This window comes from Schistocerca nitens, chromosome 6, assembly GCF_023898315.1.
Source record: "Schistocerca nitens isolate TAMUIC-IGC-003100 chromosome 6, iqSchNite1.1, whole genome shotgun sequence".
NCBI classification, from domain to species: Eukaryota; Metazoa; Arthropoda; class Insecta; order Orthoptera; family Acrididae; genus Schistocerca; species Schistocerca nitens.
The window spans coordinates 164,347,105-164,371,162 of record NC_064619.1 but is presented as its reverse complement, the minus strand read 5'-3'; the positions used below and the strand labels follow the sequence as shown (position 1 = coordinate 164,371,162).

Below are 24,058 nucleotides of genomic sequence, written 5' to 3'. Positions count from 1 at the left end.
TCCAGCTCTCACCATCAGATGTGTTGTGACAAAGGTCCGTGCACATTTGAACACGCTGTACCTTCTGATCGGCAGTCAAGATCCTAGGCAAATTTTGTGGCGACACGATGCATGCCCAATTCATCAGTCTACATTCGTTGACATGTCCCATAATCAATACCCACTTCATCCACAAGGTCTTGAATGGTTCGACGTCGATCCCCACGAACCAATTGTTGAAGTTCGGAAACAATGTCTGGCGTTGTGTGGCTAACGGGCCTTCCAGTGTGGGCATCATCTTCGACATCCGTACGGCTGGCCCTGAACCAAGCACGCCACTAAAACACAAACGTACAGCTCATGCTCTTTCCCCCAAACACTTGTTGAATCATTGCAAGGGTCTCTGTAGCACTTTTCCCAAGATTCACACAGAATTTGATACACACACACTGTTCTGTTTGTGGATCCATCGTAAAATAGCCACACACCAAACACTAGAGTATTACGGAAATCACTGTGGACACGCAACACGTCCTCCCAGCTGAATGCCACTCCGCACACTGACTCATCAGATATGCAGCTCTCGTCACCCAGCGGTGCAAATATCTACTACTCCTACTTTCCAGATGGCAGCACCAGTCACGAAAATTGTGAATTCCACCTCGTATTGTTCGTTTAACGTTCAGAGCGCTGATAACGTCGAATGCTCAGAAACGCAGGACAGGCATATAATGTTCACATTAGTTATGTCTGTAAATGATCGCATTGTAACAGTTAGAATAAACAGTCGTTTACTTCGTTGCCCTAGACAGAAAGATTTTTATGTTGTAATATGCAGGACGACGTCACTGAACCTTACTGTTCCAGTATTTATAGGAATGTAACCAAGCTGCATCATTGTATTAACGAGGAACAGATTTCCAATTCAACAACTGTAGCGGCTGATTGTCATGTTTTTCAGTTTTTGGAGTAACTAGTAGTATTGCAAGAGTGTACATTTAAGTATTTGTAGTCCTAATGACATGTGGACAACGGTGTTTACGAAAACAACGTTAATACAGACTACACTTCGCCAGTATGTTGACTGCTGCATACTTCCGGAAGACCTCGTTATTCAGGTGCGCTAAACGTCGTTATGCCAAATTTGCTTATGTTCGTAGCAAAAACATCATATTCCGTGACGGAAGTAAGTATTTGTAACCAATATTAAAAAAAAAAAATTGAAGGGAAGGTCAGGGTTGTTGGGGTTTAAATTCATGTTTGAGTATAAATAAAGCAAATAAGTGAATCGAATGAGAATAAGAGGAATGAGAACAATTACTATCTAAATATCGAGCCTGAGAGATTCAAATTGCCTTCTGGTCGTCCTGATTTAGACGTTCACCGTTTCTCTCAGTCGAAGCTGGTGAATGTAGGTATGCTCGCTTCAGTTGGGCCTATGTCTCCTGTCTTCCTCTACTCTAATAAGAACTAGTGCTACATTTATAGTAACGTAACCCCTCTTCAAAGTTTAGAATTACATAGTAAAAAAAAAAAAAGAAAGAATTTTGTTAGTGGAGGCGTGAGATTTCAGGGGAAGTAGGGAACATCAAACATGTAAAGAAGGGACGGGAGAAATCTTGTAGCGTGGAACTCTGGCTGGGAGTGATAGAATAGTTGAGTGAATCTGCCTGTTTAGAACATGTCGTTATTTGGAAACCAAACGCGAAGCGAAGCAAAATGAGAAAATGAAATAATTTGGATTTGGCTACTAAAGAACTGAATTAACAAATGAAGTATGAAATTAAGGTATGTTAATAAAGGAAAGCTAAACCTACGTTATAGCATTGGTAGACTTAGAGAAAGCTTTTGGCAATGTTCACTGGAATACTTTCTACGACATTCTGAAGGGAGCAGGGGTAAAAACACGGAGCAAAAGGCTATTTAAAACTTGCACAGAAACCATATGGCAGTTATAAAAGTCGAGGGGCGTGAAATGGAAGCAGTGGTTAAGAAACGAGTGAGACACGATTGTAGCCTATCCCTGATGTTATTCCATCTGTAAATTGAACAAACAGTAAAGGAAACCAAAGATAAATTTGTAGTAGTAATTAAAGCTCAGGGAAAAGAAGTAAAAACTATGTGGCTTGCCGATGACATTGTAATTCTGTTGGAAACAGCAAAGGACTTAGAAGAGCACTTAAGCGGAATCGACAATTCCCTTAAAAAAAGGATATAAGATTAACATAAACAAAAGCAAAACAAGGATAATGGAATGCAGTCGAAGTAAATCTGGTGAAGCCGAGGGAATCAGACTACGAAACGAGACACTTAAAGTAGTAGATGAGTTTTGCTGTTTGGGTAGCAAAATAACTGACGATGGCCGAAGAAGAGAGGATATAAAATGTAGACCGGCAATGGCAAAAAAAAACTTTTCTGAAGAAGAGAAATTTGTGAACATCGTATATAGATTCAAGTGTTAGGAAGTCTCTTGTGAAGGTATTTGTCTGGAGTATAGCCATGTGCTTTCAAAATGTGGTGCTACAGAAGAATACTGAAGACTAGATTGGTCGATCACGTAACTACTGAGGAAGTCCTAAACAGAATTCGGGAGACAAGAAATTTGTGACACAACTTGACCAAAAGAAGGGATCTGCTGGAAGGACACATTCGGAGACATAAAGGGATCACCAGTTTAGTATTTGAGGGAAGTGTGTTGGGTAAAAATCATAGAGAGAGACCAAGAGATGAATAAAATAATAAGATTCAGAAAGATGTAGGTCGGAGTAGTTATTCGGAGATGAAGAGGCTTGCACAGGATAGAGTAGCATGGAGAGCTACAGCAAACCTCACTGTGGAAACTAGACAAATTGTTGCACAATGTAACACTGCGCACACTGTTAGCTGTTGTCAGAACTGTAGTGACGATGTCAGGTTTCCATTGTATGTATCGGAACTTCCGATTTGCCGCCTGAAATACCGAGTTAGCATCTTTCTGTAACGAGAGAGCTGTTAAGCTCAGAAAGAGGATTGGGTGTTAGTATTATGCTTTGGGAGTAAGTTTTTTACAGAAAAGAAAAAAAGAAGGAAAATACATAGTGTGAAAGTGTTATGTGCAATAATATATGTTTTATTATCGTTGTTATTATTGTTTATGTGCATTACATTTTTACCAAACCAATACACTGTAAAGTCTTTTGTGAAGGTATTTGTCTGGAGTGTAGCTATATATGGAAGTGGAACGTGGACGATAAACAGTTCTACAAGAAGAGAATAGAAGATTGTGAAAAACCTTGCGACAGAAGAATGCTGAAGATTAGATGGGTTAATCACGTAACTAATGAGGTAGTGCTGAATAGAATTGGTGAGAGAAGAAATTCCTGGCGCAACCTGACTAGAAGACAGGATCGGTTGATAGGACACATACTGAGACGTCAAGGGATCACTAATTTAGTATTGGCGGGAAGTGTGTATGTGTGTGTGTGTGTGTGTGTGTGTGTGTGTGTGTGTGTGTGTTTGTGTGTGTGTGGGGGGGGGGGGTTAAAATCGTAGGAGACCAAGAGATGAAAACAGTAAACAGCTTCAGAAGGATGTGGGTTGCAGTAGTTATTTGGAGGAACAGGCTTGCATAGCATGGAGAGCAGCATCAAACCGGTCTCCGGACTGAAGACAGCAACAACAACTGTAGCTACAATTAACAGGAGAATATAATTCAGTAGTCGGGTGACTGGCAAAAAGGAAAAAAAAAAAAAGAAAATACAGGAAAAGAAAGATTAAATGTTGAAAGGTGGCTACACTGAGTCACAGCGCCAGAGATTGCGCCAAAGATTATTATTCCGACGCCTCCACTGGTGCAGTAGTAGTTCAGAGGTTGCCGTGGGCAGTACTTGTTGAGAGGATGTCGAGAGCAGTACTAGTTTAGAGGATGTCGAGTGCAGTTGTTGTTCTATTGGGCGAGAGAGTAGATGCTGTTCGGTTGGTGTAGTGTATAGATGGAAGATGTTGCATTGATCACAGTGTATTTTTCGTCAATATATATTGAGGTAAAAAAAATTATTTCACATTTCTTTAATGACAATGCCTCTTGGTCACAGGTTCAGTCAACAAAGCATCTGGCTCGTGTTCATGTGTTAGACTTGTAATTTTGGTTTCTATGTGCAATCATAGTATTTCTGGTTTTTCAATTAGTTCATTGTAAATGGTGTTTAAAAATATCTTGTCGTATTGAGGAAGAACCGTGCCAGATACATGTACATTGAATCACACTACCACACACAGATCAGTTACACTTGTGCTTTGTTGTTTCGTAGATTTTTAAAGTTGCAGGGGACTTAATTAATCAATTGTGTTAACGGAAATTTCTTGTCATTCTTTATTGTTATTTTATGCAGTCAGATTGCGTACTAATACTATTCAGGTCCAACCGGTTACGAGATTTCGTAACCGGACACACAGCTACAAAAATTATTGCATTTTAATTAAGCCCCCATGCAATATGGAATAGACATTACTGAAGCAGTTATGTGTGTCAGGTATGAGGCGACTGAGGGATTAGAATGTGTTAGAAAGAGATGTAGAAGCACAAAAACAGTGAAAAGCAAGGTAAGTTGAGGGAAGAATTTATCGATAATTAGCGAGAATTGTTCGCTTTTTGTGCGAGAGTGTAGCAGTACCTTGAAGACGTTGCACCAGACGAGGTGGTGCTTGTGGTTGACGAAGAACTCCCAGGGGTTGGGCCGGTGCAGCGAGTCGTTGCCCGGCGCGTCGAGCCCGAGCGCGGAGCAGGCGTCGGACAGGTGGCGGCGCCGGCGCTCCATGCGCTGCGCCACCGACGCCATCCACGCCGGCAGCTCGGCCCTGCCGCCGGCCGCGCCGCCCCACTCCGCCTCCTGCACAGCGGCCAACACCGCCTCAGGTTGTAATGGTACTTCAATTACGTAACCATTATGGTACCTCACCTGAACTTCTCGATACCAGTAATATTCTACTGTATTTGTTAACTACTTAACATATTTCTGATACAACATTCAGATTTGATTTCATTTGTGATACATCGATATGTTTATATTGCAATGATATTATTCTTATGTGTATTCTTTCTTTTGTCACTATGATCTTTGAAGTACTTGTAAATCTGATTTTTGGGCGCGTAAGCGATAGTTAGTTAGTTGTTGACTTGTTAGAGAGTCGGACCTTGAGAAGGTCAAGTCTTGGACGAAATGTAGGAAAGACGCATATTGTAGTCAACTTATAAAATGTGAACTTTAACAGTGACTGTAACGAAGATGTTTTCAAGTATGTTTTGTATTGTCAAGTGATGTTTGTGTGTCACGTGATATTGCAATAAAAGCAATTAAAAGGAAATGTAACTTAATTTCGGAGTGCTGATTATTTTTTTACATCACCATTGTCCAGCAAAAGTGTAATCTCCAAGAATGGTTTATGAAGCGCATCTACAAAACTTTTGAATATAGCAGGATAAAACCTAGGCCTCTTTGCATTCGAGCTTGGAATCATAACCACCTAGATTTGCAACGATTGAGCCATGATTTTACGACTAGACCAGCGTGGGAAACACAAAAAGATGAGTGCCTAGTTTTTTCATTATTACATGAAATGACTATTAACAGTGCTCTAATGACACCTGCCACATAATATGACTGTTGTTGCCCGATAATGCAGTATTTAGCAGCGTGAGCAACACCACAATCGTTAATAAAATTTTCACCTTTGTTGTGGTAGGGTTGTTAGAAGGTCCAGCGTACTATTATGCCGACACTTTAAGCGGGGTAGGACGCCAAACGTGCCGACTTGGAGCAGGACAGGCATCTCGGGACATTTTAATTTCCAGTGTCTATACTTTTACAAATAAATTCATAAAACTTTGTCAGCGTCACCAGGAAGGATTCACGATTCACACTCATTGCAGTGCAAGTTCGAAAACATAACAAAATAATTTTTTTTTACGTGCGAAATTTCATAATTTTTTCGCTTACTAATGGCTGCATTTGTTGCTATAGGTACACTTTTCTTCATAAGTTAGAGAGATTCTTCGATGACTTTTTGCACAGCATACATACCATACTCACAGGTGTATGAAACTCTAGAATTTATTTAATTTATGAAAAAAACGAATGAACTGTTATATTTTAAACTTCATGTTTAGAAAAAACACAAATTTTATAGTTAATTACCTCTATTTTTACCACAGTTTTTACTAGATTTGGAAAATTCTAGAGTTTCATACACCTTTAAGTATGGTTTGTATGCTGTGCAAAATTCATCGAAGAATCTCTCTAACTTATGAAGAAATGTGTACCTATAGCAACAAATGCTGTCATTAGTAAGTGAAAAAAAATGATGAAATTTCACACGTAAAAAAATTACTTCGTTATTGTGGTGTGCGTACTGTAAGACCTTCGGTGCACACACCATCAGATTATTTGACTTGTCGCTCTAACGAAGTAGGCGAGTGTCAGCAATATGTCTCGTGGTCTTATCGTGGCGTGTTTATCTTCTCCCGTTAGGTCAGACGATAGCAATGCCACTTGCACGCTTAGAGTAGCAGATTGACGGTGACCAACTTTAAACAGAACTTGATTAATTTTCACACACATTTATTAAAATAATAAAAATCATAGATATTACGTAACTTGATTCTGGATGCTGTTTACAATTGACAATCTGAAGTTCCTTTGGTCTTGGTACGTTAATCTTATTCTCACATATCTCTGATACTTGACAAAGTGTCTATACATTTCTCTTCATGGTTATGTACAGGAATATGATAATCTTATTAGGCGCAGACTGAAACTTGACTACAGACTAATGCAGACTGGTACAGACTGATTAATCGGAGGTCTGTACACTCGTTATAATACCTCGCGCGTTCATGTATCACTGCACGGGTGTGATCCACGAGGAGAAAAGGTTCTACGTTAGCAGCAATCTTACTGGCTGCGTTACATATTAATATGCGGATCGGTGGAAGCAGAATTTGGTCCGTCTCTAAGACAGTGCCATCTCGTAGTGCGGAGACAGACGAGCGCTGCGCCTGCGCTGTTGTGCTTAGCGGGGCGCGCTCTATTGGGAAAGTTGTGTACGCGCTAACTACGCGGAACTATGTACACAACAGTTATGTTTTAGAACTTCCACTGCTATGAGTGTAAATTCTGAATCCTTGTTGGTCATGCTAACAAAGTTTTATGAATTCATTTGTAAAAGTATAGGCAGTGGAAATTGAAATGTCCTGTGGTACCTCTCCTGCTCCAAGTCGGCCCGTTTGACGTCCTACCCCCCTTAATGTGGTAGTTTTCACTGACACTGCCGAGCTTAGCAAGCAGTCGCGCGGCTCCCGATGTCAAATGCTTTGTGTGCTTTCCTTTGTGTTCCCATTCTTTTATTTTTTGTTTTGAATTAATGAGCCTCGGAGTAGTATGGATACAATTTGACGACTATACCTCAGAAAAGAAAAACACAATAGGAAAATCATGTACTAAAGAGTTGCCCCATGGAATATAACAAACGTACAAAAAAATGGTTCAAATGGCTCTGAGCGCTATGGGACTTAACTTCTGAGGTCATCAGTCACCTAGAACTTAGAACTAATTAAACCTAACTAACCTAAGGACATCACACACGTCCATGCCCGAGGCAGGATACGAACCTGCGACCGTAGCGGTCGCGGGGTTCCAGACTATAGCGCCTAGAACCGCTCGGCCACTATGGCCGGCTTAACAAACGTACACTGCTGAAGCAAAACATTCTGACCACTGCCCGACGTGACGTTGGATGCCGCCTGGTGGCGTTGCAGGCACGTGACACGTTAACAAAAGCGTGTGACGCGGACGGGGGTATCACCATAGCGAAGCTATGGGCTGCAAATTGGAAAATCCTTTGACATAAGTGACTTTGACAAAGGGCAGCTTATTATTTCGCAGAGTCCGTGAACGAGTGGTGCGACTGGATTCGTGATTTTCTGTCATAAAGGTCACAGTTTGTAGTAGAAGACGGAAAGTCATCGAGTAAAACAGAAGTAATATCCGGCGTTCCCCAAGGAAGTGCTATAGGCCCTTTATTGTTCCTGATATACACTACTGGCCAGTAAAATTGCTACACCAAGAAGAAATGCAGATGATAAACGGGTATTCATTGAACAAATATATTATACTAGAACTGACATGTGATTACATTTTCACGCAATTTGGGTGCATAGATTCTCAGAAATCAGTACCCAGAACAACCACCTCTGGTCGTAATAACGGCCTTGATACGCCTGGGTATTGAGTCAAACAGAGCTTGGATGGTGTGTACAGGTACAGCTGCCTATGCAGCTTCAACACGATACCACAGTTCATCAAGAGTAGGGACTGGCGTATTGTGACGAGCCAGTTGCTCGGCCACCATTGACCACACGTTTTCAATTGGTGAGAGATCTAGAAAATGTGCTGGCCAGGGCAGCAGTCGAACATTTTCTGTATCCAGAAAGGCCCGTACAGGAGCTGCAACATGCGGTCGTGCGTTATCCTGCTGAAATGTAGGGTTTCGCAGGGATCGAATGAAGGGTAGAGCCTTGGGTCGTAACACATCTGAAATGTAACGCCCACTATTCAAAGTGCCATCAATGCGAACAAGAGGTGACCAAGACGTGTAACCAATGGCATCCCATACCATTACGCCGGGCGATACGCCAGTATGGCGATGATGACGAATACACGCTTCCGATGTGCGTTCACAGCGGTGTCGCCAAACAAGGATGCGACCATCATGATGCTGTAAACAGAACCTGGATTCATCCGAAAAAATGACGTTTAGCCATTCGTGCACCCAGGTTCGTTGTTGAGTACACCACCGTAGGCGCTCCTGTCTGTGATGCAGTGTCAAGGGTAACCACAGCCATGGTCTCCATGCTGATAGTCCATGCTGCTGCAAACGTCGTCTAACTGTTCGTGTAGATGGTTGTTGTCTTGCAAACATCCCCATCTGTTGACTCAGGGATCGAGACGTGGCTGCACGATCCGTTACAGCCATGCGGATAAGATGCCTGTCATCTCGACTGCTAGTGAAACGAGGCCGTTGGGATTGAGCACGGCGTTCCATATTACCCTCCTGAACCCACCGATTCCATATCCTGCTAACAGTCATTGGATCTCGACCAACGCGAGCAGCACTGTCGCGATACGATAAACCTCAAGCGCGATAGTTTACAAACCGACCTCTATCAAAGTCGGAAACGTATGGTAGGCTTTTCTCCTCCTTACACGAGGCATCAGAACAACGTTTCACCTGGCAATGATGGTCAACTGCTGTTTGTGTATGGGAAATCGGTTGGAAACTTTCCTCATGTCAGCACGTTGTAGGTGTCGCCACCGGCGCCAACCTTGTGTGAACGCTCTGAAAAGCTAATCATTTGCATATCACAGCATCATCTTCCTGTCGGTTAAATTTCGCGTCTGTAGCACGTCATCTTCGTGGTGTAGCAATTTGAATGGCCAGTAGTGTATATTGACGACGTAGGAGACAATCTGAGTAACGGTCTTAGATTGTTTGCAAATGATGCTGTCATATACCGTCTTGTAAAGTCATCAGACGATCAAAAGGACTTGCAAAATGATTTAGATAATATATCCGTATGGTGCAAAAAGTGGCAATTGATCCTGAATAAAGAAAGTGTGAAGTAATTCACATGAGTAGTAAAACAAATCAGCTAAATTTAGATTACGCGATAAGTCACACAAATGTGAGGGCTGTAAATTCAACTAAATACTTAGGGATTACGATTACAAATAATCTAAATTGGATCGATCGCATAGATAATATTGTGCGTAGAGCAAACCAAAGACTGCGATTCATTGGCAGAACACTTAGAAGGTGCAACAGGTCTACTAAAGAGACTGCTTACACCACGTTTGTCAGCCCTATTCTGGAGTAATGCTGTGCGGTGTGGGATCCGCATCAGGTGGGACTGACGGATAACATCGAAAAAGTACAAAGAGGGGCAGCTAGTTTTGTATTATCGCGAAATAGGGGAGATAGTGTCACAGACATGAGATGTTTATTGGTGTGGCAATCATTAAAACAAAGGAGTTTTTCGTTCCGACGGGATCTTCTCATGAAATTTCAATCAGCATTTTTCTCTTCCGATTGCGAAAACATTCTATTGGGAAAACATTCTGTTGGCACCCACCTACATAGGGAGAAATGATCATCACGAGACAATAAGAGACATCAGGGCACGTACAGAAAAATTTAAGTGCTCTTTCTTCCCGCGTGCCGTTCGAGAGTGGAACGGTAGAGAGACAGCATGAAGGTGGTTCATTGAACCTTCTGCCAGTCACTTTATTGTGAATAGCAGAGTAATCACGTAGATGTAGATGTAGAGTATTTCGAAACCGGCGAAACTGGTCGAATGTTCACGTGCTACTGCCGTGAGCATCTACGGAAAGAGGTAGAAAGACAGCGAAACTATCACTAGGCGCTTAATGGTTGAACGTCCACGACTCTTCACAGAACGTGGAGTTTGGAGGATTGTCTGATCTATAAAGTAGAATAGATGGCGATCTGTGCACAAATGCACGCACAAATATTTCGGAGCACATCGTTCATCATACTTTGTTGAACATGGAGCTCCGCGGCAGACCAGCCCTAAGTGTATAGTCAATCCAACGACATCGTCAGTCACGACTGCAGTGGGCACGGAACCATCGGCATTCGACCGTCGATCGATGGTCGTCTCCACAAGCGCCATCATCGAAGTAAACGGCAACTCGAAACGTGCGGCTCGCCACGGACATAGGCTGTTGGGAGCAGTATCATGCTTTGGGAGACATTCTCCTGTGGTAGTAATCGAAAACACGCTGACAGCTGCAAGCCATCTGCATCCCTTGATGCTGGATGTCTTCCCCGACAGCGATGCCATCTTGCAGCAGTACAGTTGTCCTAGACTCGGAGCCAGATCCGTGCTACAGCGGTATGAGGAGCATTATAGTGAACTCTCGCAAATTCGCCTGATGTGAACCCTATGGAACCCACAGGGGTCGCTGTCAGGCGCAATCACCGCGTACGCACATAGCGGCCTGCTATTTAAGCGAATTACGGGCCTCTGCGTAGACATCTAATACCACATACCCCCAAAACCTGCCAACAAACTGTCCGACTCCTGATGAGCAGCCGGCTGCTGTGCCGAGCGGTTCTAGGCGCTTCAGTCCGGAACCGCGCGACTGCTACGGTCACATGTTCGAATCCTGCCTCGGGCATGGATGTGTGTAATGTCCTAGGGTTAGTTAGGTTTAAGTAATTCTAAGTTCTAGAGGACTGATGACCTCAGATATTAAGTCTCGTAGTGCTCAGAGCCATTTGAACCTGATATGCAGAAGCAGTGATCCATCTCGCTTCAAAGACGGACAAACAAGCTATTAAGCTGAAGGTCATAATGTTTTGCCTCATCAGTCTATGTGCAGAGGCTGAAGTAAAAAGAAAAGGGAAATATTCTGTCGTAAGAGGAAGAAGCTACACACTATTCTATCGTGGTGTTGATAAACATCTACGAACATTTGCAGGATTGGGAATCATAATTCACAAGAAATTTCGTAACAACATTACTAACGTCATCTATGTCAACGAAATGACAATGAAGATGACAGCAGGGGAAGAAGAATCTATACTTTACATATTTTCTGCATACGCATAAGATGTGAGAAGACCTAAACAAGAAAGCGAAATGTTTTACAATAATCTTCAAACTGTAATTGACCCTACTCCAAATACAGGAAAAATCTTCCTCATAGGAAATCTGAATGTACTTGCTGGCGATTCGATTATTCTAGGCACTAAACAAAGATTTAATGAAATAGAAATAAATGAAAGTAGAGAAGACCTAATTCATTTTTGTGCGTTGAACAAATTCCGTATTAATAACACATAGTTCGACCAGAAGTCGCGGCATAAATACGCCCGGAGTAATACAAGAGGTGAGTGCTTGGTATAAACCGTGGCCTGATCATGAATCCCGATTTCATTTGGTTAAATCTGATGGTAAGGTCACAGCGTGGCGCAGAACACACAAACCTTTGGACCCATGTTGTCTACAAGACACTGTGAAAGCTGGTGGTGGTTTCATGATGGTGTGGGTCCTCTGGTCCAGCTGAACTGATCATTCACTGAAAATGGTTATGTTCGGCTATTTGGAGACCATTTGTAGCCATTCGTGGGGTTCACGTTCCCAAACAACTATGGAATGTTTATGGATGACAATCCGCCATGTCAGCGGGCCACAGCTGTTTGCGACTGGGTTGAGGAACATTCTACATAACTCGAGTGAATTATTTGGCCACCCAGATCGCCCGACATGAACGCCATCGAATATTTATGGGCATGTAACTGAAAGGTCAGTTCGTGCACAAGCTCCTGCGCTAGCAAAACTTGCACAATTATGGACGGCTGTAGGGGCAGCATGGCTCAATATTTTGGCGGGGTACTTCCAACGACTTGTTGAGTCCATCCATGCCACGTCGAGATTCTGCACTACGCCGGGCAAAAGGGAGCCCGCCACGATATTAGCAGATGTCCCATGACTTTTGTAACCTCAGTGTAGTTATTGTTCTGTAATCTTCGTGACATCAACTATTGTCTTCCAGGTTTAAGGGTACACAACAAAGAACAGCGAGAGGCGGCCACCACATAGGCGCAACCACTCGCCCGGCACCTCTCAGTTCCTAGCAGCATTGTCTTGATGGCGCTCATAGATGTGGGCCATATTCTGCTGGCGCACTGCGTCGTATTCGTCCGCCCATAGTGTAGACGGCCGCCTAAGAGAGCGCTGCCAAGCGGGGACTACATCGCTGTTGCCTCGTACTGGCGGACCTCGAAATTCTTCTGCCAACAGCACAAAACGTACAGAACGATTTGAAGTGGAATGATCATATAAAATTAATTGTTGGCAAGGCGGGTGCCAGGTTGAGATTCATTGGGAGAGTCCTTAGAAAATGTAGTCCATCAACAAAGGAGGTGGCTTACAAAACACTCGTTCGACCTATACTTGAGTATTGCTCATCAGTGTGGGATCCGTACAAGGTCGGGTTGACAGAGGAGATAAGATCCAAAGAAGAGCGGCGTGTTTCGTCACAGGGTTATTTGGTAACCGTGATAGCGTTACTAAGATGTTTAGCAACCTCAAGTGGCAGACTCTGCAAGAGAGGCGCTCTGCATCGTGGTGTAGCTTGCTGCCCAGGTTTCGAGAGGGTGCGTTTCTGGATGAGGTATCGAATATATTGCTTCCCCCTACTTATACCTCTCGAGGAGATCACGAATGTAAAATTAGAGAGATTCGAGCGCGCGCGGAGGCTTTCCGGCAGTCGTTCTTCCCGCGAACCATACGCGACTGGAACAGGAAAAATGACAGTGGCACGTAAAGTGCTCTCCGCCACACACCGTTGGGTGGCTTGCGGAGTGTAAATGTAGATGTAGATGTAAAGACAAGGTTCCGGGTTCAGGTCGCAGTCCGGCACAGTTTTCATTTGTTAGGAAGGTTCACTAGTCGTCGGGCAGGAGAAAATCAAGAAACTTGTAAAGGATTTGCAACGAACACCTTAAGTGAGAATTTCATCCATTAAGTTACTCGAAGATAAACTGTAGGTAGTAAGTGGTGTTATCATAAAATTCTGCACCGTCCTTGTGCAGCGACTGCATGCTCAAATATATTAGTTGATAGTCAAGAAATCCTGGTACATCATTGTGAGAATTTTGTGTCTGGGACAGCTTGCAGTACAACAACTGAATTACAGTAAAGTGAGATAAAAAACAGTTTGCTTACGTAGACAAGTCAAATAATCAGATTACATAAACAGGTGATTGTCCAAATATCAGAGCTTCAGGAGTTGCCGGTGTCTGAAAACACTGTTCGCTTATGAGCAAAGGCATCGTAATGTCTTAGCAACGTGGTTTACCGGACTCCAGAGCATTGCATTGTAGGATCGCAGTTGGTCAGTAACAGTGGCAAGTAGCAAATGCCATTTGAATTCTAACAAAGTGTAATTTTGCTACCGTGCACTCTTTTCGCGGGCACCTACAGCCAGAGAAAGTCTTTATTTCTATCTCAGACACTGCTCGTCAATATAGAAGGAAGAATTCAACTCAGTTGCAGCGACCCTTTCAGATGGCAAAGTCGGCTTACAAAGATGGGGTACCATAGTGGAACAGCATTTCACAGCCATTTAGTGCAGAGATTGGCAATCGACACTTTTACATCTGGAGAGAGCGTGTAACGCGAAATCTGAATGATTAAGTAAACACATTCTGTTATCTTTGTGGCAGGTGGATGATGTAGACAACAAACAGCTTTGTACGCACATACATGCACGTCATCCGCAAGAATTTTTTTGGCGACTGGAATGTGATAGCCACGTGATCACATGATTCTCGGTTCTCAGGTTGAGTGGTGTCGTTGGCGATCCTTCCGTATTTTTTTACCACAGTGCTGTGACCAGACGAAATTACTTTTGTCCAGCCATTTCCGTGAGTTCTTTGATTACTCTATGAGAAGGCTCATAAAACTAGGAAATATTAGTTAAATTGGTTATATAACTGAATAAAAGATCTACTTACTTCGACCTGCTTCTTTGCGGCTGGAGTAGTAGATAATATACAACTGTCAAGAACTAGCAAAGTACGACTTGATGTACTAATTAGCAAACTTTTATCTCGAGGTACAATTTTCAATTTTTATTTAATTACAAGTGCATCACAAAGTTTAACAATTCGGTGGTCCTATACTATAATGTTGACTCCTTCAGACGAGGTCACGAACTGAGCAGAGCGCGTCTGTTCTCGGTCTTACACTGATCTCCGGTGCGAGGGCACTGCTATGCTGAGAGGGGACGCGTTGTCTTCTGGAAAGCCTCCCGTATGTCGTCGCAGATTGCACCGAGCCATCGCTAGCGTCTGTGGTCTCGATATGCGTTGCCGACTTTGGTGTAGCCCCGCGATCTCTCGTGATACCAAACACAAAGGTAGCCGCCGTAGTATTCTATGACTGGATGAGGGTATCACTTTGGTTTTCTTTCAATATATGTTGAAGCAGGGACTGCATGTTTGACGGTTACAGACCTGAAGATTATTCTTCTCCAAGACTCGAAAAATGACCACGTGTGAAAAGTAATGATGCCTGCTAGTAGTGAATACGCACCGTATTGGGGCGCATTAATTATTATCGTTTATCCTGTTTCTGACTCCAGTGCTACGTTAGTACTGGGTGATTCTAAAGTCACTATACATTTCAGTGATATAGTAACGGAACATTTGTTTCTTGCAGGTACTACGACAGAATGCTAACCAAAGAAGAACGAATCGCTGTTGTTTCTGCTCGTCTTCGTGGAATGACTTATGAACAGGTGCGGACAGACTTTGCCCGTCGATTCCGGGAAACAGACCCCACCAGGCTTGCTACCATGACCCTCGTCAATAAATTCCAGCGTACTGGTAGTGTTGCAGATGAAGAACGTCCAGGGAGGCCGGCCATAACGCCAGGCACCGTGCAAAGTGTGCAGTATGCGATCACACGTAGCCCTTCCACATCTACCAGGAGACTTAGTAGGGAGCTTGGTATTCCTCAAACAACTGTATGGAGGGTTCTTCGTTACAAGCTGCTCAAACGTGCGTACCATATCCAGGTCGTACATAAGCTTGAAGTGGAGGACTACGCAGCCAGACAAGCTATGTGTCATGACCTGCCACAAGCTGTGGAAAATGATAATTTGATGCAAAATGTCTTGTTCAGTGATGAAGCTACATTTATTTCATACTTGTGGACATGTGAACAGACACAACTGCAGGATCTGGGCAGACGAACAACCAAGTGTGCTGCAGGAGTGGCAGCGGGACACAGCAAACGTGAACGTGTGGTTAGGGATAACGAGATCAACAGTGTACGGGCCCCTCTTTTTCGCAGAACTAACCGTTACTGGAACCACATACCTAGATATGTTGGAACAGTTTTTGGAGCCCCAGTTGATATCTGATGGGATTATGGATACTGTTGTTTTTCAATCGAATGGTGCACCCCCCCCCCCCCCCCCCCATTTTGCCCTCGTTGTTTGAGATTATCTGAATCAAGCATTTTCCGGCAGATGGATTGGTTGTGCCTCTCCACGGATGTGGGCACCCCGCTCTCCTGACTTGACACCCTTAGACTTTTTGCATGTGGGTTTATCAAGTCTAAGGTATACCAGGTGAAGATCCCGCAACACTGAACACTTACAATAGCGGATTCGAGCCGCAGCTGCTGAGATTGCACCAGATATGCTTGGGCAGGTTTTTCGGTCTACAGTGGAGCGCTGGGGGTGTGCCTAGACATGCAAGGTGGTCACATTGAAATGTACTGAAATTATGTCATATTGAAACATAAGTCGCAGTGTCATTACATATTGGTTAATAAAATTTGTATAAGTACAAAATGTATAGTGACTTTAGAATCACCCTGTATATTAGGGTAAGTCACGCTGTAAATGAAGTATAACTTTCAATCTGTATCAGAGAGAATTAAAAGCATCTGTTTTGTTTTTAAATCATACACTCCTGGAAATGGAAAAAAGAACACATTGACACCGGTGTGTCAGACCCACCATACTTGCTCCGGACACTGCGAGAGGGCTGTACAAGCAATGATCACACGCACGGCACAGCGGACACACCAGGAACCGCGGTGTTGGCCGTCGAATGGCGCTGGCTGCGCAGCATTTGTGCACCGCCGCCGTCAGTGTCAGCCAGTTTGCCGTGGCATACGGAGCTCCATCGCAGTCTTTAACACTGGTAGCATGCCGCGACAGCGTGGACGTGAACCGTATGTGCAGTTGACGGACTTTGAGCGAGGGCGTATAGTGGGCATGCGGGAGGCCGGGTGGACGTACCGCCGAATTGCTCAACACGTGGGGCGTGAGGTCTCCACAGTACATCGATGTTGTCGCCAGTGGTCGGCGGAAGATGCACGTGCCCGTCGACCTGGGGCCGGACCGCAGCGACGCACGGATGCACGCCAAGACCGTAGGATCCTACGCACCGCCACTTCCCAACAAATTAGGGACACTGTTGCTCCTGGGGTATCGGCGAGGACCATTCGCAACCGTCTCCATGAAGCTGGGCTACGGTCCCGCACACCGTTAGGCCGTCTTCCGCTCACGCCCCAACATCGTGCAGCCCGCCTCTAGTGGTGTCGCGACAGGCGTGAATGGAGGGACGAATGGAGACGTGTCGTCTGCAGCGATGAGAGTCGCTTCTGCCTTGGTGCCAATGATGGTCGTATGCGTGTTTGGCGCCGTGCAGGTGAGCGCCACAATCAGGACTGCATACGACCGAGGCACACAGGGCCAACACCCGGCATCATGGTGTGGGGAGCGATCTCCTACACTGGCCGTACACCACTGGTGATCGTCGAGGGGACACTGAATAGTGCACGGTACATCCAAACCGTCATCGAACCCATCGTTCTACCATTCCTAGACCGGCAAGGGAACTTGCTGTTCCAACAGGACAATGCACGTCCGCATGTATCCCGTGCCACCCAACGTGCTCTAGAAGGTGTAAGTCAACTACCCTGGCCAGCAAGATCTCCGGATCTGTCCCCCATTGAGCATGTTTGGGACTGGATGAAGCGTCGTCTCACGCGGTCTGCACGTCCAGCACGAACGCTGGTCCAACTGAGGCGCCAGGTGGAAATGGCATGGCAAGCCGTTCCACAGGACTACATCCAGCATCTCTACGATCGTCTCCATGGGAGAATAGCAGCCTGCATTGCTGCGAAAGGTGAATATACACTGTACTAGTGCCGACATTGTGCATGCTCTGATGCCTGTGTCTATGTGCCTGTGGTTCTGTCAGTGTGATCATGTGATGTATCTGACCCCAGGAATGTGTCAATAAAGTTTCCCCTTCCTGGGACAATGAATTCACGGTGTTCTTATTTCAATTTCCAGGAGTGTATGTCATATTTTGTAAGACGGCTTAATTGTTTAGATTAGCGTAATTGGACTTGGCTGTCAATGCTAGAACGTAATTTAAGCCACGATTGAGCCGAAATGTGCTCGATAAATCCTACATCACAACGGTAGAGTTCTTTTATTGTTGACAGAATCACAATGGTTAATTACAGATTGTGAAAGAATCATACCGGTGTTGCTGCATCTCGCCAGACAACCTACGAGGGTATTCCCAAAAGTAAGGTATCCTATTTTTTTTATAAGTACAGAACTCTGTGTGGCAGTTGGTCACACTGTTATGAAGAGTGCTTCACGCGCTGAGTGTAAACATGCGCACGCCGGGCTAAGGCGCTCCGTCTTGGCTTGGCAGCCGTTGAGAATGGAGCTCCCGTTGGATGTTGCCGCCAAGTGCAAATTGCGCGCAGTTTTTCGGTTTTTGAACGCAAAGGGCACTGCACCGATTGAAATCCTTCGCCAATTAAAGGAAGTGTATGGTGGGTCGTGCACGGATGTCAAAAACGTTCGTAAGTGGTGTAGAGAGTTTGCAACTGGTCGGACCGAAATTCACGATGAACAAAGGAACGGGAGACCGTCAATTTCTGAGGAGACAGTGTTGAAGGTTGAGCAAAGCATGCGTGAAGATCGGCGGATCACCCTGGATGATCTCTGCACGTTGGTTCCTGAGGTTTCCCGAACCACCGCTCAAAGAATTTTAACGGAAACATTGAACTACCGGAAGGTGTGCGCAAGATGAGTGCCACGCATGCTGACTGATGACCACATGCGGCAACGAGTTGATGTTTCCCGCGCATTTCTTCACCACTTGCAGCCGAACAGGAGTTCTGGACTCAGTTGTCACGGGTGACGAAACCTGGGCATACCACTTTACACCTGAGACCAAGCAACAATCACGCCAGTGGCTGCATCCTTCTTCGCCAAAGTCGCGGGAATTCAAACAAACACAGTCTGCCGGTAAAGTCATGATAACCGTTTTTTGGGATCGGAAAGGGGTATTGTTGGTCGACTTTATCCGCATTGGGACCACAATTAACGCTGACAGGTACTGTGAGACTCTGAAAAAACTCAAACGGGCAATTCAGAACCGGGAAGAGGAATGTTGAGCAAGGGCGTACACATTCTCCATGACAACGATCGCCCACACATCGCTCGGCAAACCGTTGCTCTCCAGCAACAGTTTCAGTGGAACATAAACACCCACCCATCCTATAGTCCTAACTGTTCCCTAGGTTAAAAGAACATATGGCAGGAAAGCGATTCAGCTCCGACGACGAGGTGAAAGAAGAGGTTCATAACTTTCTGAACAACATGGCGGCGAGCTGGTATGAGATGGGCGTACAAAAACGGCCACAGTGTCTACAAAAATACATCGACAGAAATGGTGATTATGTCGAAAAATAGATAAATGTTCAAGCTGTAAACTGATGTAAACCATTGTCGAAATAAACAGGTCTATGTACTTATACACTACTGGCCATTACAATTGCCACACCACGAAGATGACGTGCTAAAGACGCGAAACTTAACCGACAGGAAGAAGATGCTGTGATATGCAAATGATTAGCTTTTCAGAGAATTCACACAAGGTTGGCGCCGGTGGCGACACCTACAACGTGCTGACATGAGGAAAGTTTCCAACCGATTTCTCATACACAAACAGCAGTTGACCGGCGTTGCCTGGTGAAACGTTGTTCTGATGCCTCGTGTAATGAGAAGAAATACGTACCATTACTTTTCCGACTTTGATAAAGGTCGGATTGTAGCCTATCGCGATTGCGGTTTATCGTATCGCGACATTGTTACTCGCTTTCGTCGAAATCCAATGACTGTTAGCAGAATATGGAATCGGTAGGTTCAGGAAGGTAATACGGAACGCCGTGCAGGAACCCAACACTAGCAAATGGTTCAAATGACTCTGAGCACAATGGGACTTAATATCTGAGGTCATCAGTCCCCTAGAACTTAGAACTACTTAAACCTAACTAACCTAAGGACATCACACACATCCATGCCCGAGGCAGGATTCGAACCTGCCACCGTAGCGGTCTCGCGGTTCCAGACTGAAGCGCCTAGAACCGCGTGGCCACAACGGACGGCCCAACGCTAGCAGTCGAGATGACAGGCATCTTATCCGCATGGCTGTAACAGATCGTGCAGCCACGTCCCGATCCCTGAGTCAACAGATGGGGACGTTTGCAGCAGCATGGACTATCAGCTCGGAGACCATGGCTGCGGTTACCCTTGACGATGCATCACAGATAGGAGCGCCTGCGATGGTGTACTCAACGACGAACCTGGGTGCACGTATGGCAAAACGTCATTTTTCGGGTGAATCCAGGTTCTGTTTACAGCATCATGATGGACGCATCCGTGTTTGGCGATATCGCGGTGAACGCACATTGGAAGCGTGTATTCGTCATCGCCATCACCCGGCGTGATGGTATGGGGTGCCATTGGTTACACGTCTCGGTCTCCTTTTGTTCGCATTGACGGCGCTTTTAACAGTGGACGTTACATTTCAGAGGTGTTACGACCTGTGGCTCTACCCTTCATTCGATCCCTGCGAAACCCTACATTTCAGCAGGATAATGCACGATCGCATGTTGCAGGTCCTGTACGGGCCTTTCTGGATACAGAAAATGTTCGACTGCTGCCCTGGCCAGCACATACTCCAGATCTCTCACCAATTGAAAATGTCTGGTCAATGGTGGCCGAACAACTGGCTCGTCACAATACGCCAGTCTCTACTCTTGATGAACTGTGGTATCGTGTTGAAGCTGCATGGGCAGCTGTACCTGTACACGCCATCCAATCTCTGTTTGACTCAATGCCCAGTCGTATCAAGGCCGTTATTACGGCCAGAGATGGTTGTTCTGGGTACTGATTTCTCAGTATCTATGCACCCAAATTGCGCGAAAATGTAATCACATGTCAGTTCTAGTGTAATATATTTGTCCAATGAGTACCCGTTTATCATCTGCATTTCTTCTTGGTGTAGCACAATTAATGGCCAGTAGTGTAGCATCTTGTCGACATCGAGTGGGTGTTGGGAGCCTATTGATCAGTTGGTCGTGACTGAAGGAAGAAAAGATCTCGAAATTTCCCCCTCCCCAAAGTGGCTTATGAAAAGCTTGTATAAACTGTTTCAGGGTGATCGGGCAAAGAGTTCAACGCTTCTCTTCATGCCTGACAAGTGAACGGTGCGATGTGCCAACTCTCTCCGAGTGAATTCGGAACCGCAGCCTTAGCAACTCTGGCGCTGTGGGGGCCACCGCGGAAGGCCCGCGCGGTCTTCTGCTGTGCCCCGCTGCGTGGCGCGGCGCGGTGCCGGGCCAGCCTCCCCGCGACACCTTCGATCTGGCCACTTGGCACCGTCTGCAGCCGGCGGCCGGCTGCGCCCACTGCAGCAGCCGCTGCGACACTGCTGCAACCACCGCCGCCGCCGCCGCTGGCTCCTCTGCAGTGCCAACTTGCAGCGGCGCGCCGCCAGGTCGCACCTCCCTGTCCTCGTCAATACGCACTCCTGTGGGATCGTTCCGTCGCCTAACTGTTGTTTACACGGGAGCCTCTGGTCACGAAACAGTGTGTGAGGTACATATTTGATGGGTACACACTATGTGGTCAAAAGTATCCGGACAACCCCAAAAACATACGTTTTTCATATCACGTGCATTGTGCTGCCACCTACTGCCGGGTACTCCACATCAGCGACCTCAATAATCATTAGATATCGTGAAAGAGCAAAATGGGGCGCTCCGCGGAACTCACGGACTTGGAGCGCGGTCAGATGATTGGGCGTCACTTGTGTCATACGCGAAATTCCCACGCTCCTGAACATCCCTAGGTCCACTGTTTCCGATATGATAGTGAAATGGAAACGTGAAGGGACACATACAACACCAAAGCGTATATGCTGACCTCTTCTGTTGACTGACAGAGACCCCCGTCAGTTGAAGAGGGTCGTAATGTGTAATAGGCAGACATCTATCCAGACCATCACACAGGCATTCCAAACTGCAAGTACCATGACAGCTACGAGGGAGGTGAGAAAACTTGGATTTCATTGTCGAGCGGCGGCTCATAAGCCACACATCACGCTGGTGAATGCCAAACGACGCCTCCTTGGTGTAAGAAGCGTAAACATTGGACGATTGAACAGTGGGAAAACCTTGTGTGGAGTGACGAATCACGATACGCAATGTGACGATCCGATGGCAGGGTGTGGGTATGGCGAATGTCTGGTGAACGTCATCTGCCAGTGTGTGTAGTGCCAACAGTAAAATTCGGAGGCGATGGTGTTATGGTGTGGTCGTATTTTTCATGGAGGGGGCTTGCACCCCTTGTTGTTTTGCGTGGCACTATCACAGCACAGGTCTGCGCTGATGTTTTAAGCACCTTCTTGCTTCCCACTGTTGAAGAGCAATTCGGGGATGACGATTGCATCTTTCAACACGATCGATCACCTGTTCATAATGCGAGGCCTGTGGCGGAGTGGTTACACGACAATAACATGCCTCTAATGGACTGGCCTGCACAGAGTCCTGACTTTAATCCTAAAGAACACCTATGGGATGTTTTGGAACGCCGACTTCGTGCCAGGCCTCACCGACCGACATCCATACCTCTCCTCAGTGCAGCACTCCGTGAAGAATGGGCTGCCATTCCCAAAGAAACCTTCCAGCACCTGATTGAACTATGCTTGCTAGAGTGGAAGCTGTCATCAACGCTAAGAGTGGGCCAACACCATACTGAATTCCAGCATTACCGACGGAGGGCGCCACGAACTTGTAAGTAATTTTCAGCCAGGTGTCCGGATACTTTTGATCGCATAGTGTATGTCGGCCAATAACGATTTTCTTATTGTTGTCTTCAGTCCGAAGACTGGTTTGCTGCAGCTCTCTAGGCCAGCCTCTCCACCTCTGCGTAGCTACTGTAACCTACATCCATTTGTGCTGTAGTCAAGCTCCGGCCTTCCTTTACTATTCCCCCTCCCCCATCCCCTCTCCAATTTCCTTCCACTACCAAAGTGAAAATTCCTTGATGCCTCAGGACGTGTCCTACCTACCGATCCCTCCTTTCTGTCAAATTATGAAAATTTTTTCTCCCCAGTTGGATTCAGTACCTCCTCACTAGCTATCCCGTCTACCCATCTAATATTTAGCTTTCTCCTGTAATACCAGATTTCAAAAGCTTTTATTGGGTTCTTGTCTGAACTACAGGGCGATTCAAAAAGTAAGAGCAGATTTCAATTGAGCCGTTGCTATCAAAAACACCACTAGCTATTAAAAAAACAAAACCTAAAGTGGTACTGCATAAGCCTCTAAAAATACGGGGATTCTGCAAAAACCACACAAGTCTGGGCTATTGCTAGCAAGAACAGTACAGTCAGCGGTGCTTCAGGCAGCTGCAGTGCGGGCGCTCTGCTCAACACCTGATAAACATTTGATGCGCTACACTTCGTTTGCAACTGCCCTCGTCCATCTAGGTTATACACCAGTTCTCCAGAGTGACCTCCCGGAAATCCTATTACACAGAGATAATCTCAATAGGCGCTGTTCGCCAGAAGACCTCACTGTCGAGGATTTGCACGACCATTTACATAAAGCCTACCGAATAAATATTCTGTACAAACTTTACTGCCAGATTACCAAATCTTTCAATAGCCATTCCGTATGTACCAGATCTGACACTTGCAAAGAATACGATTCGCTTCAGCAAAAAATAAACGCAGGTAAAGAAGATTGCATGGGGGCTTAATTAAAATAATTAATGAAAATAATTTTAATTTTTTGCTTTCGTAGCTGTATGTCCGATTACGCAATGTCTCGTAAACGGTTGGCCCTGACTAGTATTATTACGCTATCTGACTGCATAGAACAACAACAAAGAATGAAATGGAAATTTTCATTAACACAATTAATTAATTAAGTCCCCAGCAACTATAAAACCTACGAAACCAAAGCACAAGTATAACTGTTCTGTGTGTGGAAGTATGACTCAACGTACGCATCTGGCACGGTTCTTCTTCAACAACACAAGAAATTTTAAATATCATTTATACTGAAGTAATTAAAGAAAATAGAAATACTACAATTGCGCAAGAAACCAGGATTACA

General features: G+C 45.2%; 1 protein-coding gene across 2 annotated transcripts in view; it reads right to left on the bottom strand.

The window, feature by feature from the left end:
- The window catches only part of LOC126263030 (carbohydrate sulfotransferase 11-like), a 396,515-nt gene that overhangs the window by 40,141 nt on the left and 332,316 nt on the right, over positions 1 to 24,058 (bottom strand). For both annotated transcript variants that reach the window (XM_049959997.1, XM_049959998.1), the window contains one exon: positions 4,632 to 4,847. In XM_049959997.1, the coding sequence (XP_049815954.1) occupies positions 4,632 to 4,847 (216 nt within the window). The remainder of the gene's footprint in view (positions 1 to 4,631; positions 4,848 to 24,058) is intronic.